At 41.7% G+C, this 20,179-nt stretch overlaps 1 protein-coding gene across 1 annotated transcript in view; it reads right to left on the bottom strand.

The window, feature by feature from the left end:
• LOC133612450 (uncharacterized) overlaps nucleotides 1-20,179 on the bottom strand; it is a 58,593-nt gene that overhangs the window by 22,756 nt on the left and 15,658 nt on the right. Inside the window, exons 4-6 of the mRNA XM_072914597.1 lie at nucleotides 19,016-19,072; nucleotides 16,883-16,984; nucleotides 13,849-13,863 (exon numbers count right to left, since the gene is read on the bottom strand). Coding sequence (XP_072770698.1) covers nucleotides 13,849-13,863; nucleotides 16,883-16,984; nucleotides 19,016-19,072 — 174 coding nt within the window. The remainder of the gene's footprint in view (nucleotides 1-13,848; nucleotides 13,864-16,882; nucleotides 16,985-19,015; nucleotides 19,073-20,179) is intronic.

Raw genomic sequence — 20,179 nt, 5'->3', positions numbered from 1 at the left:
AAAATGATTATTAGCATTCAGACAGGTCAGTCGACATGCTAAATGGTTCCGTCTTCATGACATCGGCGATACTTTTTGAGGATTCTGTTCCAAGACACTGAATAATGTTTGATGTTTTGGTTCGACCACATCCATATTTTTTGGCGATTTTCGAGTCGGGAAACATTTTCCGAAATAACTGTCCCATGTGATCAGCCAGTGCGATTGGAAGTCCATGCTCAATTATTGCCTCCGTAAATAAAACTTCTGCATTTATCACATCCAAAGAATCTGTTTGGGCGACGAAAAACGTTGAAAGTTTTCCACTTGTATCGCTAGCAACGGCATTAGACTTGTGTTTTTTTGTCCCAACGTGGTCTTTTACATCGCTAATTCCTCCGTGTCCGATCGAAAAATCTTGTCTGCACAAGGTGCAATTCGCGTAGTTTTCACCCTTTTTGGAACGGATCATTATTCCCGGATAGGCTTTTGAATATTCTTCACGGAATGACTGCAGTTTTTTTTTCGGTTTAAGACTCGTTTGCGATTTTTCTCCGGCTGATTCCATGATCGTTCGCTCGTTTGGAAACAATGGCAACTGGTGCCTCGTGCTTGGCAGCGGTGCTATAAATAGCCTCGCGCATGGCATTCGGAATGGCTCGATGGGAAGTTACGGGAAGCAGTGTCGATTGTCATTGTTGTTACGCGATTTCGTAAATAAAACTTAAAAAAAAATGTATTTAATGAAAAACCGTATTTTTTATCACTGCAACCGTAACCCGGAATAGGTTGATGAAAACCGTACTAATTACGGGAAAACCGGAGTAGTTGGCAGGTATGCATAATCGTATGACAACATTGTGGTACATAAGTACAGTAGATCTCTGCTATTCGCGAACAGTTAACACGTAGTAAGTAAAATACGCATTAAAATGTCTCTTTGACACTACCAAAGTCTGAATTATTAGTCTTTTTTTTCTTTTCTTTTTCATTTGTTAATTTGGAGGAATGGTGAATCGTAAATATGTAGGGGTCCTACCGTATTTTCCGCACTATAAGGCGCACCTAAAAACCACAAATTTTCTCAAAAGCTGACAGTGCGCCTTATAATCCGGTGCGCCTTATATATGGGTTAATATTAATATTAATTTTCATAAAGTTTAGGTCTCGCAACTACGGTAAACAGCCGCCATCTTTTTTCCCCGTAGAAGAAGCGCGCGGTGCATGCTGGGATATGTGACGTTTCATTTCCATTTGTGTGTTTATGTAAAGACCCCAAAATGGCTCCTATTAAGTGTGTTGTCTGTCTAATTATAAATAATGCAGACGAGGCGTGTTAACTGAGTTCTCAACGTTTACTCACAGCGTGCTCATAACCACATTCTAACTCCCAGCATACAACAACGCTTCTCAGGGCTACCGCGCATGCTCGTCACTATCGTTGCATGCTGGGTAGTGTAGTTGTTATATTTGCTAGCTCATAACATCACATTAAGAGACACGCTTACGCGCTTAATTCAATACTCGCCGTCATTCCGGGTGGATTGACAAAAGACCTCCAGCCGCTAGATATTGGTGTCAACAGGGCATTCGAAGCTAGACTGCTAACTGCGTGGGAACAATGGATGACAGAAGGCGAACACACGTGACGTTCACCAAGACAGGGAGACAGCGCCGGACGACATACGCCAACATCTGCCAGTGGATCGTAAATGCCTGGGCAGATATTTCGGTCACAACTGTGGTCCGAGCTTTCCGGAAGGCAGGATTCACAGAACTGCTGGACAACAGCGACACTGACTCCGATTACTTCGACGAGACGGAGCCGGCCATTTTGGATCCCACATTCGCCCAACTTTTCAATTCGGACACCGAAGGAGAATAATTCGAGGGATTTATGAATGAAGAATAACTTCAGAAAGTGAGCGTTATGTTTATTTTGTGTGTTGTGACATTAACGTTCGAGCAACATTATGTTGCTATTGCTCTGCACTATTTTGAATTTTACTATGTTTGTGATTGCACATTTGCGTACATTTTGGGAGTGAACAGAGTTGTTAGAACGCTGGTTTTTAATATATTATTAAAGTTTGACTGACCTGACTGTTTTTTTGACATTCCTTTAGCGCAGTTAGATGCGGCTTACAACACGGGGCGGCTTATAGGTGGACAAAGTTTTGAAATATGCCGTTCATTGAAGGCGCGGCTTATAACCCAGGGCGCCTTATGGTGCGGAAAATACGGTATATTATTTTTGAAGAGTTCAACAATGGCTGAAGGTTGCGCTCTACTGAATGCCATCAGTTCAGCCTTGGCAGAGGTCTGCTCGGTCTTGTGAGAGTGTGCTAGGTGGCGTCCCAGGAGACAGATGGCCATAGATGGAGTCTGGATTTAGTGTCTCCATTGTGTGCCCGCTGCCACGAGACAAGACAGATTGGCCAAAGCGCCGTTTTTTTTCCAGAGGTCTCCTAGTGGGAAAGGGTGATGGACGAGCACCGACAGGATGCGGCGTCTCCCCTTCCTGCGTCCCTCGTTTTCTGTTCCTGACCCCCCGCCTGCTTCAGCACTTGAGGGACGGCTCTTGGGACCCCTCGGCTAACACCTTCCCACCCCACTCCTAAAGACAGCCAGCGTGAGAGGAGGAAGAGAAGTGATGGGCAGATGATGTACTTACAAACTGCAAGGCCAGGGGAGGAAGACCAGGTCCAAGGGGCAAGCGAGGTGGCCGTCATGAAGGGAAAAAGAGACAAGAACACATGACATGAGGGTCGTTCAGACAAGTTCGCCTGCAAACCCTAATGAAAGCAACAAATAAAGTTCTATCTAGTCTAAAAATCATCTCATCCGAGAGCTAAGCAAATCGCCGAAAACTGTATCATGATCGAAAATGAGGACCAGTAGAAAAGCAGTGAAGTTGGCACGTTAAGTAATTCGTAAATTAAAACAGAAAACAATGATTTGCACATTTTTTTCAACTTATATTGAATTGAATAGACTGCAAAGACCAGATACTTACTGTTCAAACTGAGAAACTTGATTTTTTGAAAATAATCATTAACTTAGAATTTAATGGCAGCAACACATTTTGAAATGTGGACTCGCCAAACCACAGAACACTTTTCCACTTTGCATTAGTCCATCTTAAATGACCTCGGGCCGAGCGAAGCCGGTGGCGTTTCTGGGTGTTGTTGATAAATGGTAAATGGGTTGTACTTGTTTAGCGCTTTTCTACCTTCAAGGTACTCCAGGGGTCGGCAACCTTTACCACTCAAAGAGCCATTTTGACCCGTTTCACAAATTAAAGAAAACAATGGGGGCCACAAAACTCTTTTGAAATTTAAAATGAAATAACACTGCATATAAAGTTTTTTTTTGCTTTGTGCTATGTATAAACAAACTATTATGGGTTACATTTATGAAATCAATGAACGACTGCAGAGAAAATGAAATAAAATTTCTGCATGCAACAAAACGTTTTTAACTCCGAAAAAGACGTCGGGTTGAAGGTTAAGTAAAATACTTAATGTCTATTTAAGTCCTCCTTTTAGTAATGAAAAAATAAAACGCCAAACTTAAATTATCCACTGGCAGAGAACCAAAAATGCTGTCCTCTCTCTCTGTGCCGTCATCTTTTTACGGGCACCGTGCAGTCAGCTGCCAACCTGAATAATAAAATGTCTATTTCACTGAACAATTAAAAAATGTGAATATATGCAAAATTATAGGAAATTTAAATATTTATCATACTTGGTCAATGTGATTTCTGCTCCTGAACCGCAGCGCACAGTGTCTCCACATCAGGGCTGTATGATGTCACCTTTATCTTCACACAGGATTGTAAACTCTAATCTGTGAGGCGTGTGCGATGTTGGTGGGCGGGGTTATATTGTAGCCCCGAAGAGTTTGGGCTGCAAGGGATTCTGGGTATTTGTTCTGTTGTGTTTATGTTGTGTTACGGTGCGGATGTTCTCCCGAAATGTGTTTGTCATTCTTGTTTGGTGTGGGTTCACAGTGTGGCACATATTTGTAACAGTGTTAACGTTGTTTATATCGCCACCCTCAGTGTAACCTGTATGGCTGTTGACCAAGTATGTCTTGCAGTCACTTACGTGTGTATGCAGTAGCCGCATACAACATGTGACCTGCCGCCACGCAGTTAGTATGGTGTAAAAGCGGACGCGACGACAGGTAGTAGAATACGCTTAAGGCAGTGCCATCACGGAACGCCCTCAATATTGTTGTCCGGGTGAAAATCAGAGAATGGTTGCCCCGGGAGATTTTCGGGAGGGGCACTGAAATTCGGGAGTCTCCCGGAAAAATCGTGAGGGTTGGCAACTTTGCAGCTGAGCCGCATCAGGGTGATCAAAGAGCCGCATGCGGCTCCGGAGCCGCGGGTTGCTGACCCCTGAGGTACTCAAGGCGCTTTGACACTATTTCCACATTCACCCATTCATACACTGATGGCGGAGGCTACCATGCAAGGGCCTAACCACGACCCATCAGGAGCAAGGGTGAAGTGTCTTGCTCAAGGACACAACAGACGTGACTAGATTGGTAGAAGGTGGGGATCGAACCAGGAACCCTCAGGTTGCTGGCACGGCCACTCTCCCAACTGCGCCACCCAGTCCCCGGCTGAACGGCTTTCGTTTTGCATAGTAGAGTTTTAACTTGCACTAACAGATGTAGCGACAAACTATAGTTACTTACAGTAGTTTTCTGAAGTGTTCCTGAGCCCATGTGGTGATATCCTTCACACACTGATGTCGCTTTTTGATGCAGTACCGCCTGAGGGATCGAAGGTCCGTAATATCATCGCTTACGTGCAGTGATTTCTCCAGATTCTCTGAACCTTTTGATGATATTACGGACCGTAGATGGGGAAATCCCTAAATTCCTTGCAATAGCTGGTTGAGAAATGTTGTTCTTATACTGTTGGGACAATATGCTCACGCATTTGTTCACAAAGTGGTGACCCTCGCCCCATCCTTGTTTGTGAATGACTGAGCATTTCATGGAAGCTGCTTTTATACCCAATCATGGCACCCACCTGTTCCCAATTAGCCTGTTCACCTGTGGGACGTTTCAAATAAGTGTTTGATGAGCATTCCTAAACTTTCTCAGTCTTTTTTGCCACTCGTGCCAGCTTTTTTGAATAATGTTGCAGGCATCAAATTCCAAATGAGCTAATATTTGCAAAAAATAAAGTTTTCCAGTTCGAATGTTAAGTATCTTGTCTTTGCAGTCTATTCAATTGAATATAGGTTGAAAATTATTTGCAAATCTTTTTATTTACCATTTACACAATGTGCCAACTTCACTGGTTTTGAGTTTTGCATATGAAATGTAAACATCACAACACAAGCATGGAAAAGATTCAATGTAAACACAATTCTTAAATCACTTTGAACCCTTAACAACAACCTCTTAAAATGAAGTTGCAAAAAAATAAGGAGTATGTAAGAAATGCTTAATAAAGTGTAACAAAATAGTGCAAAGAGAAGCCTGAAAAAAACATGTTCTGCAGGTTTAGTGCCAGGAAGTTACAGCTGTGCTCTAAAGGGTGAGTGCGGCTAAGGTGGTGTGGTATCACCAATCTTAGCGGGGACGAGCGGCTTGCGTAATTCACAAACCACATTGGTCTGACTATAGTCCGCTTTAAAAAATTCCCCCCAAAAAATGCTAATACTGTCGAGGTGAATTTTCCTGTTTTATCAATAATTGATTCGCTCGGTGTAGCACTCATTTTTACTTTCTCTTCACACTCAAGAATCAACCGCAAGACAAAACGATAGCGCAACCAAACTTGATAGTTGATACAAGGGCTGGGCGGGTTTGTCTCTGTGCGATATGATTATATCGTGATATTCGAGTATACATTCTCACGCAGTTTCTTTTAGCTGCGGGCATTTACACTACATGCGTTTCCCACTCTTTCTTGTCTCTCCTTCTCACAGAGACATAAACCAAGCGCACCTTCTCACACACGTCACGTGTGCAACGTCACACGCTCCCGCGGAGCAGACAGGTAGCGACATGGTAACGTTAGCTGTGATGCTAACGGTGAGGTGCGGGTGGTAATACGAGAGAGAGAAGGTGCGAATCTGGTAACAAATGAAGGAAGAAGAATTAATTCCCAAGAAAATCCTGCACGGGATCCATCGCCCGGCGGTGGTTTGGCTTCAAGCGGGAATATGTTCAACATTTATGCGGCAAAAGCGTTTCTACAAAAAGTAGCAGCACTGCTAATGTAGCATCATTAGAAAAGTCACCGGCTAGAGAATGAAGAGTGCTTGAAACTCTGCATGTCAACATCTCCGGCCAGTGCCACACCAACAAAATACCCAAGCAACCATTTCCACATCAACACCATATGAAACAAATAGTCAACAACAGAAGGAGATAACGTATGGCGTCACATTAGTGCCAAAAATCAGAGCGCATAAAAACTGTTATCGCGCGCTGATTCTCCACTTCGTGCGCGCGCGACACCCTTTTGCGCGCGCGTGGTACCTTTCTGTGCGCGCGCGGTGCCTTTCTGTGCGCGCGCGGCGCCTTTTTGCGCGCGCGGTGCCTTTCTGCACGCGCGACGCCTTTCTGCGCGCTCTCTGTGTACTCCTGGCATCTCTCCTCGCGCTGTCATGTTTCTTTTTGGCACCTTGGGGGCGGGTATGCTTAGACGGCCCCTCCTTTCTGATTGGCTGTGAGCATTTTTCATATGACCAATCATTCTCCAGTGTAGCAACGTTGTAGCCATCTTACCTCGGACATCTAGCCTCAATCATTACATTGATGTCAATGGTACATGTACTAATTAAATTACCATAACTTGCTCGATTTTCGACCAATTTACAAACGGTTTGCCTTGTTACAAATCTTATTACATGTAGATATGACATAGGATGCTGTACCTGTTGAAATTACCTGTTTCGCTTTTTAAAAAAATGACTTAATTGTGCAACATAGTTGTGTAGGGTCAGTGTTAGTCAGTTCTCTGATTATTTTAAACTGTTTCAGAATACATTATTAAAAGCTATTTTTAACATTTTAAAAACAAAATTCAAAGATTATTTCATTAATTTTATGGCTGAATCAAAAGAAATTCCATAAATTAGAAAACAAATGTTCAAGAAGAAGTGAAAATATAAAATAATGTTATGGTTGGATGTTATTGCTGGTGGACCAATTCTGGCTGAAAGATGTGATTATGGTGTTTGTTGTCTTATTTATTTGGGTCACATTTTGTATTACCCTGTATTGTGTTTATGTGGTATGAAATAACCTTCATCAGCACGCAACATTTTTCTATCCACTTCTTTCTCCGTAAATCTTGATACATATTGACGATGACCCGCCCTGCTATACTTCTGATTGGCTCTGAGCATTTTTCAGCATTTTTCGCCTGACCAATCAGAAAGAAGGGGCCGTCCAAGCATACCCGCCCCCAAAGTGCCTAAAAGAAACATGACAGCGCGAGGAGAGATGCCAGGAGTACACAGAGAGCGCGCAGAAAGGCGTCGCGCGCGTGCAAAAAGGCACCGCGCGTGCAAAGAAAGGCACCACGCGCGCGCAAAGAAAGGCACCACGCGCACGAAGTGGAGAATCAGCGCGCGATAACAGTTTTTATGCGCTCGGATTTTTGGCACTAATGTGACGCCATAATAACGTCCGCAGGAACCTACCACATAGTGAAGGACATACACTATTTGATTTCCTATTATGCAGCTCATTTTTATTTGACAGTTATTGAAATATCTTGTGTGACATCATGCACAAAAGTGCACTTTATTTGTTTTAAACTATTGTAGTGGCGTTCTGTACAAAAAGTACTCTTTAATTTAGTGTTGTTTTGATATGTCATCTTAGTGACATCATGCACAAAAGTGCACTAATAGCTTGTTTTAAAATGTCTCCGACAATCTTGCACTTTCTGTTTTGAAATTACATGAATGTTTGTGCCACTGCTTAATAACTCTTTAATAAATACACTTTTAGTTGTGATTTCCCTCTGCATAAAAGTTTAAAAGTAGCATATATTAATGCAGTATGAAGAAGAATGTTTTAATGTAGACACATAGAATCATCATACTGCTGTGATTATATGCATCAAGTGTTCATTCAAGGCTAAGGCAAAATATCGAGATATATATGGTGTATCGTGACATGGCCTAAACATATCGAGATATTAAAAAAAGGCCATATCGCCCAGCCCTAGTTGATACCGTTACCCGATTGGCTGTTAGTGTGCCACTCCCACTGATCAGTGATCACTTCCTGCGTTGCTCGGTTACCAGAGAGCAAGTCCCTTTGTTCATGCAACCAACCTTGCTTTGCAACTTCCAGTTATTTTCGACGAAGAAGACATAAAAAAAAACGTCTAACGTTGGCGCGTCTATCGCCATATACATCGATATCGTTTTAGCCCTATCTTATCCTATGAGACGTGTCTGGTCCGAAACAGGAAACACTTTCCCGGGACGAGGAGTAATCCCTTCTTCAGTCTTGGTCAACTTTAAACCAAACCGCCGGCGTGATCCTGCTCTCAGGAGTCACGTGACATCTGCGCGATCATCTTCCTCCACGCCGACGGGCGAAACTAAAAGGGAACATCAAAGCGGCCCGGAGGGGACTTAGCACCTTCCCAGGGACACAAGCGCCATTGTTCTCCAATTAATCCCAGCCTGCTCTATTACTTTCAGATTATCTTTAAGTAGGTGAAGTCTTTGTGGGGAATTAAGACTCTCCTTAATCCCTCACCCCCTCCGCTCTCATCTCCGTGCACATCAATGGCGGCCGCGCTATCTTGTCCGGGTGGGGACGGCGGAGGCTTAGAAGGTGGTCCGCGGCGGCCGCAGGACAGTGTGAGAACCGTGACACTGGGGAGGGACAACAAACATGAGCTCAAATCTCTTAAGTGCACGGGGGGGGCACAAATAAAAGGATTTGGGTTGTCCGGGAGGGGGGGGGGGGGTGCGCAGAAGCTAAAAAGCTATCTTTCATAATCCTTTTGATAGTAGACCTTTGAAATGCATGATCTGGATGTTTTAACACGGCCTTCTCGGAATTCCATTAGGAAGGAAATCTCAGAATGAGCTTGTGAAAGTTACACAAGCCCGTCGCGGGTCCGAGGGCAGGCAAGCGTCGCGTTACGGGTCGTGTTGCGGATACAAACCCCCCCCCCAGGCCCCACAAAGGCAGAACTTGGGTAAATATTTCTAACTGTTAAGGTATGAGAGGTGAGGAATGGAACTTACCCCCTGACGAGGACGGGAACAATGGAGGACATGAAGACCAAGAAAGAGACAAAAAAAACAAAAAAAAAGTTTTAGTCTGCCACTTTAGGTTTCCAGTACATCGCACTATCCGATACTTTAAATCAGGGGTGCTCATTACGTCGATCGCGATCTACCGGTCGATCTCGGAGGGTGTGTCAGTCGATCACCAGCCAGGCATTAAAAAAATAGTCCTCAAAATGAGCGATCATAAATCTTCACTATGACGTCACTTTCGTCACTTGATTGACATTCACGGCACCCGAGGGTCTTCTGAGATGACGCTGGCTGCTGCCAGCTCATTAAAATTACCGACTGGAAGGCGAGAAACACTTTATTTCAACAGACTCTGGCGCCGTACCTGTCGTCAAAACTCCAAAGACCGACTGCACAGTTGCACAATAAAAGCTCTGCTTCATCCTGCCTGCGCTACCAAAATAAGAGTCTCAGGAAGCTGGCGTGCACCAGCTAGCAAGCTACGGAGTTTGCCGACAATGTATTTCTTGTAAAGTGTATACAAAGGAGTACGGAAGCTGGACAAATAAGATGCCAAAAACCAACCACTTTCATGTGGTATTGGACCGAAAGGAGGACTTTTTTTCTCCTCCATTCGAAAATGCGGACATTATCATCACCACTGTCTGATTCCAATCAATGCAAGTCATCAGAATCAGGTAATACACCAACTTATATTCTTGTCTTCATGAAAGAAAGGAATTTATATGTGTTAAACATGCTTGTATTATCTTTAACCACCTTTAACTTGTTAACAATATTAACTATATGTGTTAAACATGCTTGTATTATCTTTAACCACCTTTAAGTTGTTAACAATATTAACTATATGTGTTAAACATGCTTGTATTATCTTTAACCACCTTTAAGTTGTTAACAATATTAACTATATGTGTTAAACATGCTTGTTTTATCTTTAACCACCTTTAAGTTGTTAAGAATATTAACTATTTGTGTTAAACATGCTTGTATTATTTTCAACCACCTTTAACTTGTTAACAATATTAACTATATGTGTTAAACATGCTTGCATTATCATTAAACACCTTTAACTTGTTAACAAAAACATATATTTCATAAATAAGTAAATATAAATTATATATATGAATGAGGTAGATCCCCACGACTTGATCAATTGAAAAGTAGCTCGCCTGCAGAAAAAGTGTGAGCACCCCTGCTTTAAATGTTTATACAATTACTAGTTAGATCGGTTTTGCCTAAAAAGTTTGTACATTTAACAAACAATAGTTTGTCATATTCAGTCTTGGATACACTGGAACATTTTTCTTGGATTTCATGATCATTTTTCTTCCAAGAAATATTGGGAATCAGGTCCAGAACTGTCACCACGACAACATCTTTAATGACTGTATAGGCAACAATCTAAGATACCATCTTGAGTCCTTTGAGGTTTGCTGAACTTCAGATGTCATCTTAAAGGGGAACTCCGCTGTTTTTGGAATGTTTTCTATCATTCACAATCCCTTTGTAAGACAATAACACACGTCTTTTTCTTTTTTATGCATTCTAATTAGAGATGTCCGATAATGGCTTTTTTGCCGATATCCGATATTCCGATATTGTCCAACTCTTAATTACCGATTCCGATATCAACCGATACCGATACATACAGTCGTGGAATTAACACATTATTATGCCTAATTTTGTTGTGATCCCCGCTGGATGCATTAAACAATGTAACTTTACCATGTATTGATTAACATGGACCCCGACTTAAACAAGTTGAAAAACTTATTGGGGTGTTACCATTTAGTGGTCAATTGTACAGAATATTTACTGTACTGTGCAATCTACTAATATAAGTTTCAATCAATCAATCAAAAACAAGGTTTTCCAAAAATAAGAGAACAACTTCAACTCCAGTTATGGAAAAAAGTGCCAACATGGCACTGCCATATTTATTGAGGTTGAGGTGGGCGGGGTTTGGTGGTAGCGGGGGGGGGGTGTATATTGTAGCGTCCCGGAAGAGTTAGTGCTGCAAGGGATTCTGGGTATTTGTTCTGTTGTGTTTATGTTGTGTTACGGTGCGGATGTTCTCCCGAAATGTGTTTGTCATTCTTGTTTGGTGTGGGTTCACAGTGTGGCGCATATTTGTAACAGTGTTAAAGTTGTTTATACGGCCACCCTCAGTGTGACCTGTATGGCTATTGACCAAGTATGACTTGCATTCACTTATGTGTGTGTAAAAGCCACATATATTATGTGACTGTGTCGACAAGCTGTTTGTATGGAGGAAAAGCGGACGTGACGACAGGTTGTAGAGGACGCTAAAGGCAGTGCCTTAAAGGCACGCCCCCAATATTGCTGTCCGTGTATAAATCGGGAGAAATTCGGGAGAATGGTTGCCCCGGGAAATTTTCGGGAAGTGCACTGAAATTCGGGAGTCTCCCGGGAAAATCGGGAGGTTGAAACAGATACCGATAATTTCCGATATTACATTTTAAAGCATTTATCGGCCGATAATATCATATTCTAATTTGTAATATACGGTAAGTACGAAGTGGAAAAAATGTATTGCGCCCATAAAGCACATAAAACATCCAAAACCGCCAAAAATACTCCATTTACATGTTGCGACTTGAATATTAACAAAGTATTAGCAATACTGTTATTATAAGTGCTAACGCAGACAAACTACTTTTAGCGACGCCGTGATCACAGAGATAACTAGCTTATAACTACCTTATCTACTCAGTGGACTCGTGGTTGGAGTGTCCGCCCTGAGGTCGGTAGGTTGTGAGTTCAAACCCCGGCCGAGTCATACCAAAGACTATAAAAATGGGACCCAACCTCCCTGCTTGGCACTCAGCATCAAGGGTTGGAATTGGGGGTTAAATCACCAAAAATGATTCCCGGGCGCAGCCACCGCTGCTGCCCACTGCTCCCCTCACCTCCTAGGGGGTGATCAAGGGTAATGGGTCAAATGCAGGGAATAATTTCGCCACACCTAGTGTGTGTGTGACAATCATTGGTACTTTAACTTTAAGCGGCTATATTTACACGTTGAGCCAGTGAACTGCTGCATCCCCTCTGAGTTGGTCAAAGTTAATTAGATTATAAATAATACATGTCACACACATGTATAGTAGATGCTTGTGGCCAAAAACATAGAAATCGGTCAACTTTAACATTCAACTTAGACCCCGAGATGGCGTCAAAGACACTTATTTGCATCAACTTTTTTTTTTTTAACCATTCATGAGGATTATGATTAATTCTTCATCTAAACGGGAAGATATAAACACCCCATCAGTCGGCCTCCCGGTGAGCGCAGACACTATACACTAAGTGATTGTTTTAATATGTTCGTAGTTGGTATTTCTTTTTTAGCACTTAGCAATACCGCTACATTCTAGATCTCTTTAGCACACAGCTTCTAAAACTTGGAAATCATCCTATGTATATTCAGGCTCAAAAATACACAAGGTTTTGGATCATCATTTGTCCTAAAGTAGTCGTCAGAATCGGTCTGCCATGATTAGTAGTGTTGTTGCTGTTGAAGGAAAAGCAAATGTTGTGATGTGTCTGTGAAATGTATGTGCTGCTTAAATGGAGAAAAATATGTAAATATTACATGTTATTATGAATGTGCCTGTTACTACATTATAGCTAGTATATACAATGTTGATAAAGGTTTTTGTATGCTTTTAGAGTGTTTTATAGGCGGAAGAGATCAAAGCACATTACTTTCATTGTTAGCTGACTCTTGCTAGGGATTATTTACAAATTAGGATGCATAATAATAAATAAAAAAAACATGTGTTCTTGTCTTACATAAGGATTGTGAATAGGAAAAACTCCGCAAAAATGTGCAGTTCCCCTTTAAATGATGACATTTTTCTGTAAAATGTGCTACCTGAAATGCGTTGGACTCATCCATTTCACTCCACGCTATACAACTACTGAACCTATGTTATATTGATAAAACAATACAATGTAGGCTTTTGCACAACACTGTACTTCACTATTCAACAACAGGAAGTAAATCAAATACTCACAGATGTGAAGTCCTGGTTGGGACATGAAAACAAGACACAAAACAAGAGAATCAGAGCATAAAACAGCACCAAACAACAAATGAACTGGCTTTCAGCCACTTTTGACCAAATGACACCAACGAGCTGCTCTTGATGATGCATAATCATTGCGGATTAGCCCAAAGTGGAACTAATAAGGGATTATCTACTAAATCTGACCACGAAGAAGCAAAGCAGGCCTTTGAAAACGACTAGCTAGCTAACTTTGAGCACTAAATGGCTAAATAGCTACGGGTGGATTCATTTAAATAACTTTGATCACTAACTAGCCAAAAAAAAAAATTATTTATCGATCTCTAAATTTTAACCATTATGTGCTGAAAATTCAGAAGGGAACCAACCAGCGTTTACTACTGAGTGCTATATTTTCTAGCTTTACCAACTAAGTAGCTAACTCGCTCTGAACAAAAGTACATCATTTTGAACACGTAACGATGTAGTTAAGGAATAAGTAGCTTGAACAATTCCTTGCTAACTATCTCTACAAGCAAACTAGCGACAGTGGTGCCTCAGGATACGAGTTACACATTTGAAACGAATTCCTGTTACCTGGGAATCGATACCTGTACTGAACAGCATAGACATCTTATAAGTAGACGCAGCATCGGAGCGCTACTGCCTGCTGGCGCTGACGAGACGCGGGGCCGCCATCTTGGAGTGGTGATCCGCTCCACTCAGTGCAATTCATTTGGCAGGAGCAATGAACATTTAATTCATCTTACCTCACTGAATACCACTGATTTTCACACGTTTTTTTGTCATACGTGTAGCTATGATAAAAGGACACATGTTTTATTATTCATAGTTTGCTTAACAGTAATAGAATATTCTTATATGCTTTAAGCGACCAGACGTCCGAGATCAAAACTGGGAATATAATCCCAGAGAAGGGGGAAAAAAACGGTCAGCTATTTTTAAATTCAAGAAACATTATGATTAGGTTATATATACACATGTGTATATCCTACATAAACAATGTATGAATACATTAGATATCTATATACCTTAGGAACCTATAGACTGTAGTTTATTCTGTCTTGATACTTTGTATTACATTCTTCCCTTAAATGATCATGTTTACAGTGATTGTTTTATATGTATTTTTTATGTATGTCGCTTTGGTTAAAAGCGTCTGCCAAATACTGATAATGATATAAACACCTGAAAGTCTTTATATCAGCTAAAACCACCAATCTGTTTCACTGGATTCAGAATAAAACCAAATTCTGTCTTACCCAACAATGTTAGTATTGGAATATTGCTCCTTCTCAACTCTGTGCTAATATTCTTTTCACACAATACAATCAATACTACGTTAAAGGGGAACATTGTCACAATTTCAGAAGGGTTAAAACCATTAAAAATCAGTTCCCAGTGGCTTATTTTATTTTTCAAAGTTTTTTTCAAAATTTTACCCATCACGCAATATCCCTAAAAAAAGCTTCAAAGTGCCTGATTTTAACCATCGTTATATACACCCGTCCATTTTCCTGTGACGTCACATAGTGATGCCAATACAAACAAACATGGCGGATAGAACAGCAAGTAATAGCGACATTAGCTCGGATTCAGATTCGGATTTCAGCGGCTTAAGCGATTCAACAGATTACGCATGTATTGAAACGGATGGTTGTAGTGTGGAGGCAGGTAGCGAAAATTAAATTGAAGAAGAAACTGAAGCTATTGAGCCATATCGGTTTGAACCGTATGCAAGCGAAACCGACGAAAACGACACGACAGCCAGCGACACGGGAGAAAGCGAGGACGAATTCGGCGATCGCCTTCTAACCAACGATTGGTATGTGTTTGTTTGGCATTAAAGGAAACTAACAACTATGAACTAGGTTTACAGCATATGAAATACATTTGGCAACAACATGCACTTTGAGAGTGCAGACAGCTCAGTTTTCCTCAATTAATATATTCTGTAGACATACCCTCATCCGCTCTCTTTTCCTGAAAGCTGATCTGTCCAGTCCAGTTGGAAATGCATCTGCTTTGAGTGTCGCAGGATATCCACACATTCTTGCCATCTCTGTCGTAGCATAGCTTTCGTCGGTAAAGTGTGCGGAACAAACGTCCAATTTCTTGCCAGTTTCGCATCTTTGGGCCACTGGTGCAACTTGAATCCGTCCCTGTTCGTGTTGTTACACCCTCAGACAACACACCGACGAGGCATGATGTCTCCAAGGTACGGAAAACAGTCGAAAAAACGGAAAATAACAGAGCTGATTTGACTCGGTGTTTGTAATATGTTTCAGAAAATGGCGGATTGCTTAATGATGTGACGTCATCGCTCCGAGAGCGAATAATAGAAAGGCGTTTAATTCGCCAAAATTCACCCATTTAGAGTTCGGAAATCGGTTAAAAAAAAATATATGGTCTTTTTTCTGCAACCTCAAGGTATATATTGACGCTTACATAGGTCTGGTGGTGGAGTTGATGTCAGCAGGCCAGGGAAGCTAGGGTCGATATTCTTCTCTTGATCATCTTCGGTGGCATAAGGGACGGTGTGAGCCAAGACATCCAGGGGGTTTAGCTCGCTCGTCTGCGGGAACAAACTGCCGCCATTGCTTGCCGTGCTACCGAGGTCCTTTGTCCCTGAATAGCTCACACACTCCGGCAGATTCAATGGGGGTCTGGCGGCAGATTTCTTTGACTTTATCGTTGGAAATGCATCTGCTTTGAGTGTCGCAGGATATCCACACATTCTTGCCATCTCTGTCGTAGCATAGCTTTCGTCGGTAAAGTGTGCGGAACAAACGACTGACCATTTCGTCGGCTTTCCCCACACCCTCGTATTTTGAACAAATTTCGTCCAATTTCTTGCCACTTTCGCATCTTTGGGCCACTGGTGCAACTTGAATCTGTCCCTGTTCGTGTTGTTACACCCTCCGACAACACACCGACGAAAGTGAGAAAATGGCGTATTGCTTCCCGATGTGATGTCATCGCTCCGAGAGCGAATAATAGAAAGGCGTTTAATTCGCCAAAATTCACCCATTTAGAGTTTGGAAATCGGTGAAAAAAATATATGGTCTTTTTTCTGCAACATCAAGGTATATATTGACGCTTACATAGGTCTGGTGATAATGTTCCCCTTTAATGTTAAATCTTACTTGTGAAAAGTAATCCCCCGATTCCTATTTTCAACAGTCCGCTCATTTGAGCAGGAAAACGCTGAACATCTTTCTTTTCTACCTGTCAACTGTCAGTTTAGGCTGTTCGCCGGCTCCTCATCACCACTTCAAGATGGCGGCCGAATTTCTCGCGACATAGCAGCCAATGCTGATTTTACCAGTACGGCCCACATGGGGATATATCTTCCTCCATGTGGCCGTTGAGCTAAAATTAGTTTGACGCCCCCCGTTTTAGAGAATGTATGCACCATGTGGTGAAATGTAAAACAACCTTTGTCTGAACTAACTAGTATCTCCGGAGTTTAATTCCCCCAACATTTTTCCTATCCCAGAAGTTGGTTTGAAACATGGCTGTTGGCAACATCCATTTTTGAGCTAAAATGTTGTTTTTGCACCAAGCTGAGATAGTCTGCGATGCTACCTTCTTGTTGGCGAGTGAAGGGTCTTGTCGTAGCAGCTGACTGAGGTCAAGAACTCGAGCGCCAGCCGCAAAGTAGATCCACTCTTTTTCTATTGGGTCCAACTGGTACAGGGAGAGGGCGGGGCTTAATATAGATTTACAAAAGGTGGCACAGCAGTTGTATTCAACACCATAAAATATGAGGTAAACATGATCATTTACAGGTACAAAACCCAAAAGCAGTGAAGTTGTCACGTTGTGTAAATGGTAAATAAAAACAGAATACAATGATTTGCAAATCCTTTTCAACTTATATTCAATTGAATAGACTGCAAAGACAAGATATTTAACGTTGGAAGTGGTAAACTTTGTTATTTTTTGCAAATATTAGCTCATTTGGAATTTGATGCCTGCAACATGTTTCAGAAAAGCTGGCACAAGTGGCAAAAAAGACTGAGAAAATTGAGGAATGCTCATCAAACACTTATTTGGAACATCCCAAAGGTGAACAGGCTAATTGGGAACAGGTGAGTGCCATGATTGGGTATAAAAGCAGCTTCCACGAAAAGCTCAGTCATTCACAAACAAGGATGGGGCGAAGGTCTCCACTTTGTGAACAAATGTGTGAGCAAATTGTCAAACAGTTTAAGAACATTTCTCAACGAGGAATTTAGGGATTTCACCATCTACCGTCCGTAATATCATCAAAATGTTCAGATGAATCTGGAGAAACCAACATTGAATGCCCGTGACCTTCGATCTCTCAGGCGATACTGCATCAAAATGCGACATCAGTGTGTAAAGGATATCACCACATGGACTCAGGAACACTTCAGAAAACCACTGTCAGTGACCACAGTTCATCGCTACATCTGTAAGTGCAAGTTAAAACTCTACAATGCAAAGCCAAAGCCATTTATCAACAACACCCAGAAACGCAGCCGGCTTCGCTCGGCCCGAGCTCATCTAAGAAGGACTAATGCAAAGTGGAAAAGTGTTCTGTGGTCTGACGAGTCCACATTTCAAATTGTTTTTGGAAATATTCGACATCGTGTCATCCGGACCAAAGGGGAAGCGAACCATCCAGACTGTTATCGACACAAAGTTCCAAAGCCAGCATGTGTGATGGTATGGGGTGCATTAGTGCCCAAGGCATGGGTAACTTACACATCTGTGAAGGCACCATTAATGCTGAAAGGTACATACAGGTTTTGGAGCAACATATGTTGCCATCCAAGCAACGTTACCATGGACGCCCCTGCTTATTTCAGCAAGACAATGCCAAGCCACATTCAGCACGTGTTACAACAGAGTGGCTTCGTTAAAAAAGAGTGCGGGTACTTTTCTGGCCCGCCTGCAGTGTGTGGCGCATTATGAAGCGTGAAATACGACTGCAGAGGAAACTGTGGACGTCGTGTCCTCCGGACCAAAGAGGAAAATAACTGTTCTAGGCGCAAAGTTTAAAAGCCAGCATCTGTGATGGTATGGGGGTGTATTAGTAACTTACACATATGTGAAGGCACCATTAATACTGTAAGGTACATACAGGTTTTGGAACAACATATGTTGCCATCCAAGCAACATCTTTTTCATGGACGCCCCTGCTTATTTCAGCAAGACACATTCTGCACGTGTTACAACAGTAAAAGAGTGCAGGTACTAGACTGGCCTGCCTGTAGTCCAGACCTGTCTCCCATTGAAAATGTGTGGCGCATTATGAAGCGTCAAATACCACAACGGAGACCCCCGGACTGTTGAACAACTTAAGCTGTACATCAAGCAAGAATGGGAAAGAATTCCAACTGAAAAGCATCAAAAATTGGTCTCCTCAGTTCCCAAACGTTTACTGAGTGTTGTTAAAAGGAAAGGCCATGTAACACAGTGGTAAAAATGCCCCTGTGCCAACTGTTTTGCAATGTGTTGCTGCCATTAAATTCTAAGTTAATGATTATTTGCAGTTTAAACATTAAATATCTTGTCTTTGCAGTCTATTCAAATGGAATATAATAAGTTGAAAAGGATTTGCAAATCATTGTATTCGTTTTTTTCCCCCTTCCATTTACACAACGTGCCAACTTCACAGGTTTTGGGTTTTGTACTTTATTTATGATGCATCAGAGGTACATTGATGTGACAGCGTTTTATTGTACTTACAGCGACTGGAGCTGAGCCAATACTTCCTGTTGACTCGTCGTCTTGCTCCGACTCCCACTGAAAGTTACACAAAAGTCAAAGATGACTGAAGGTGTGACACAATCCAGACTAACCACACACACACACACACACACACGTGTGTCATGTTGCCTTGTGGTCGTCAAGCCACCAAAGGTGTCAGACGGAGTGCGCTAACGAGACAGCGAGACAGACGTTTGGCACGTGAGGGTTAACAAACAACAATCCAATTAACATTGAAGCCTAAACAACGCGACTGTGGTGGAAACACTCAAGAAAAGCGGAAGGTGCAAAGGCGCCACCTTGCCTCGCCATGACAGCGTGGCAACAACCAGGAGAAAGCACAATTCATTCAGACTTATTTGGCCTTGGTTTGTATTAAACATACATTTTATATCATACTTTAATGATATATTACCTGATTATTCCGCAGTGTGCTGCTATTGTCACTGTCCTGTATACTGTTTGTAGTGTTACCTTCTTTTTAAGAGCATTTGTGAACTGTTGAGAGCGATCTATAGCGCTTAATTTTTTTGGTAAATGAGAACGATGAGAAATTATCATCACACTTCAACATCTCTAACATGTAAATGCGGCCACTGTGCTAGGTCAGCATTGCAAACTGTTTAATTTGTAATAAATAAATGTGGGGTTTTTTTGTTTTGTTTTTTTCTTTTTCAGTCAAAGTATAGTATTTCCCATAGTTGTAGTGGGTATTAGGATTATCTCAGGGAGAACATGTCTCAAATTCCAAGCTGCTGTTTTGAGGCATGTTAAAAAAAAAAGCACTTTGTGACTTCAATAATAAATATGGCAGTGCCATGTTGGCACTTTTTTCCATAACTGGAGTTGAAGTTGTTCTCTTATTTTGGAAAACCTTGTTTTTGATTGATTAATTGAAACTTGTATTAGTAGATTGCACAGTACAGTACGTATTCCGTACAATTGACCACTAAATGGTAACACCAGAATAAGTTTTTCAACTTGTTTAGGTCGGGGTCCACGTTAATCAATTCATGGTAAAGTTACATTGTTTAAAGGGGAACATTATCACCAGACCTATGTAAGCGTCAATATATACCTTGATGTTGCAGAAAAAAGACCTTTTTTTTTTTTAATCGATTTCCGAACTCTAAATGGGTGAAT

The sequence above is a fragment of the Nerophis lumbriciformis genome, linkage group LG01 (genome assembly GCF_033978685.3).
Source record: "Nerophis lumbriciformis linkage group LG01, RoL_Nlum_v2.1, whole genome shotgun sequence".
NCBI classification, from domain to species: Eukaryota; Metazoa; Chordata; class Actinopteri; order Syngnathiformes; family Syngnathidae; genus Nerophis; species Nerophis lumbriciformis.
The sequence above is the reverse complement of the archived record's forward strand: the minus strand, read 5'-3'. Positions and strand labels throughout refer to the sequence as shown.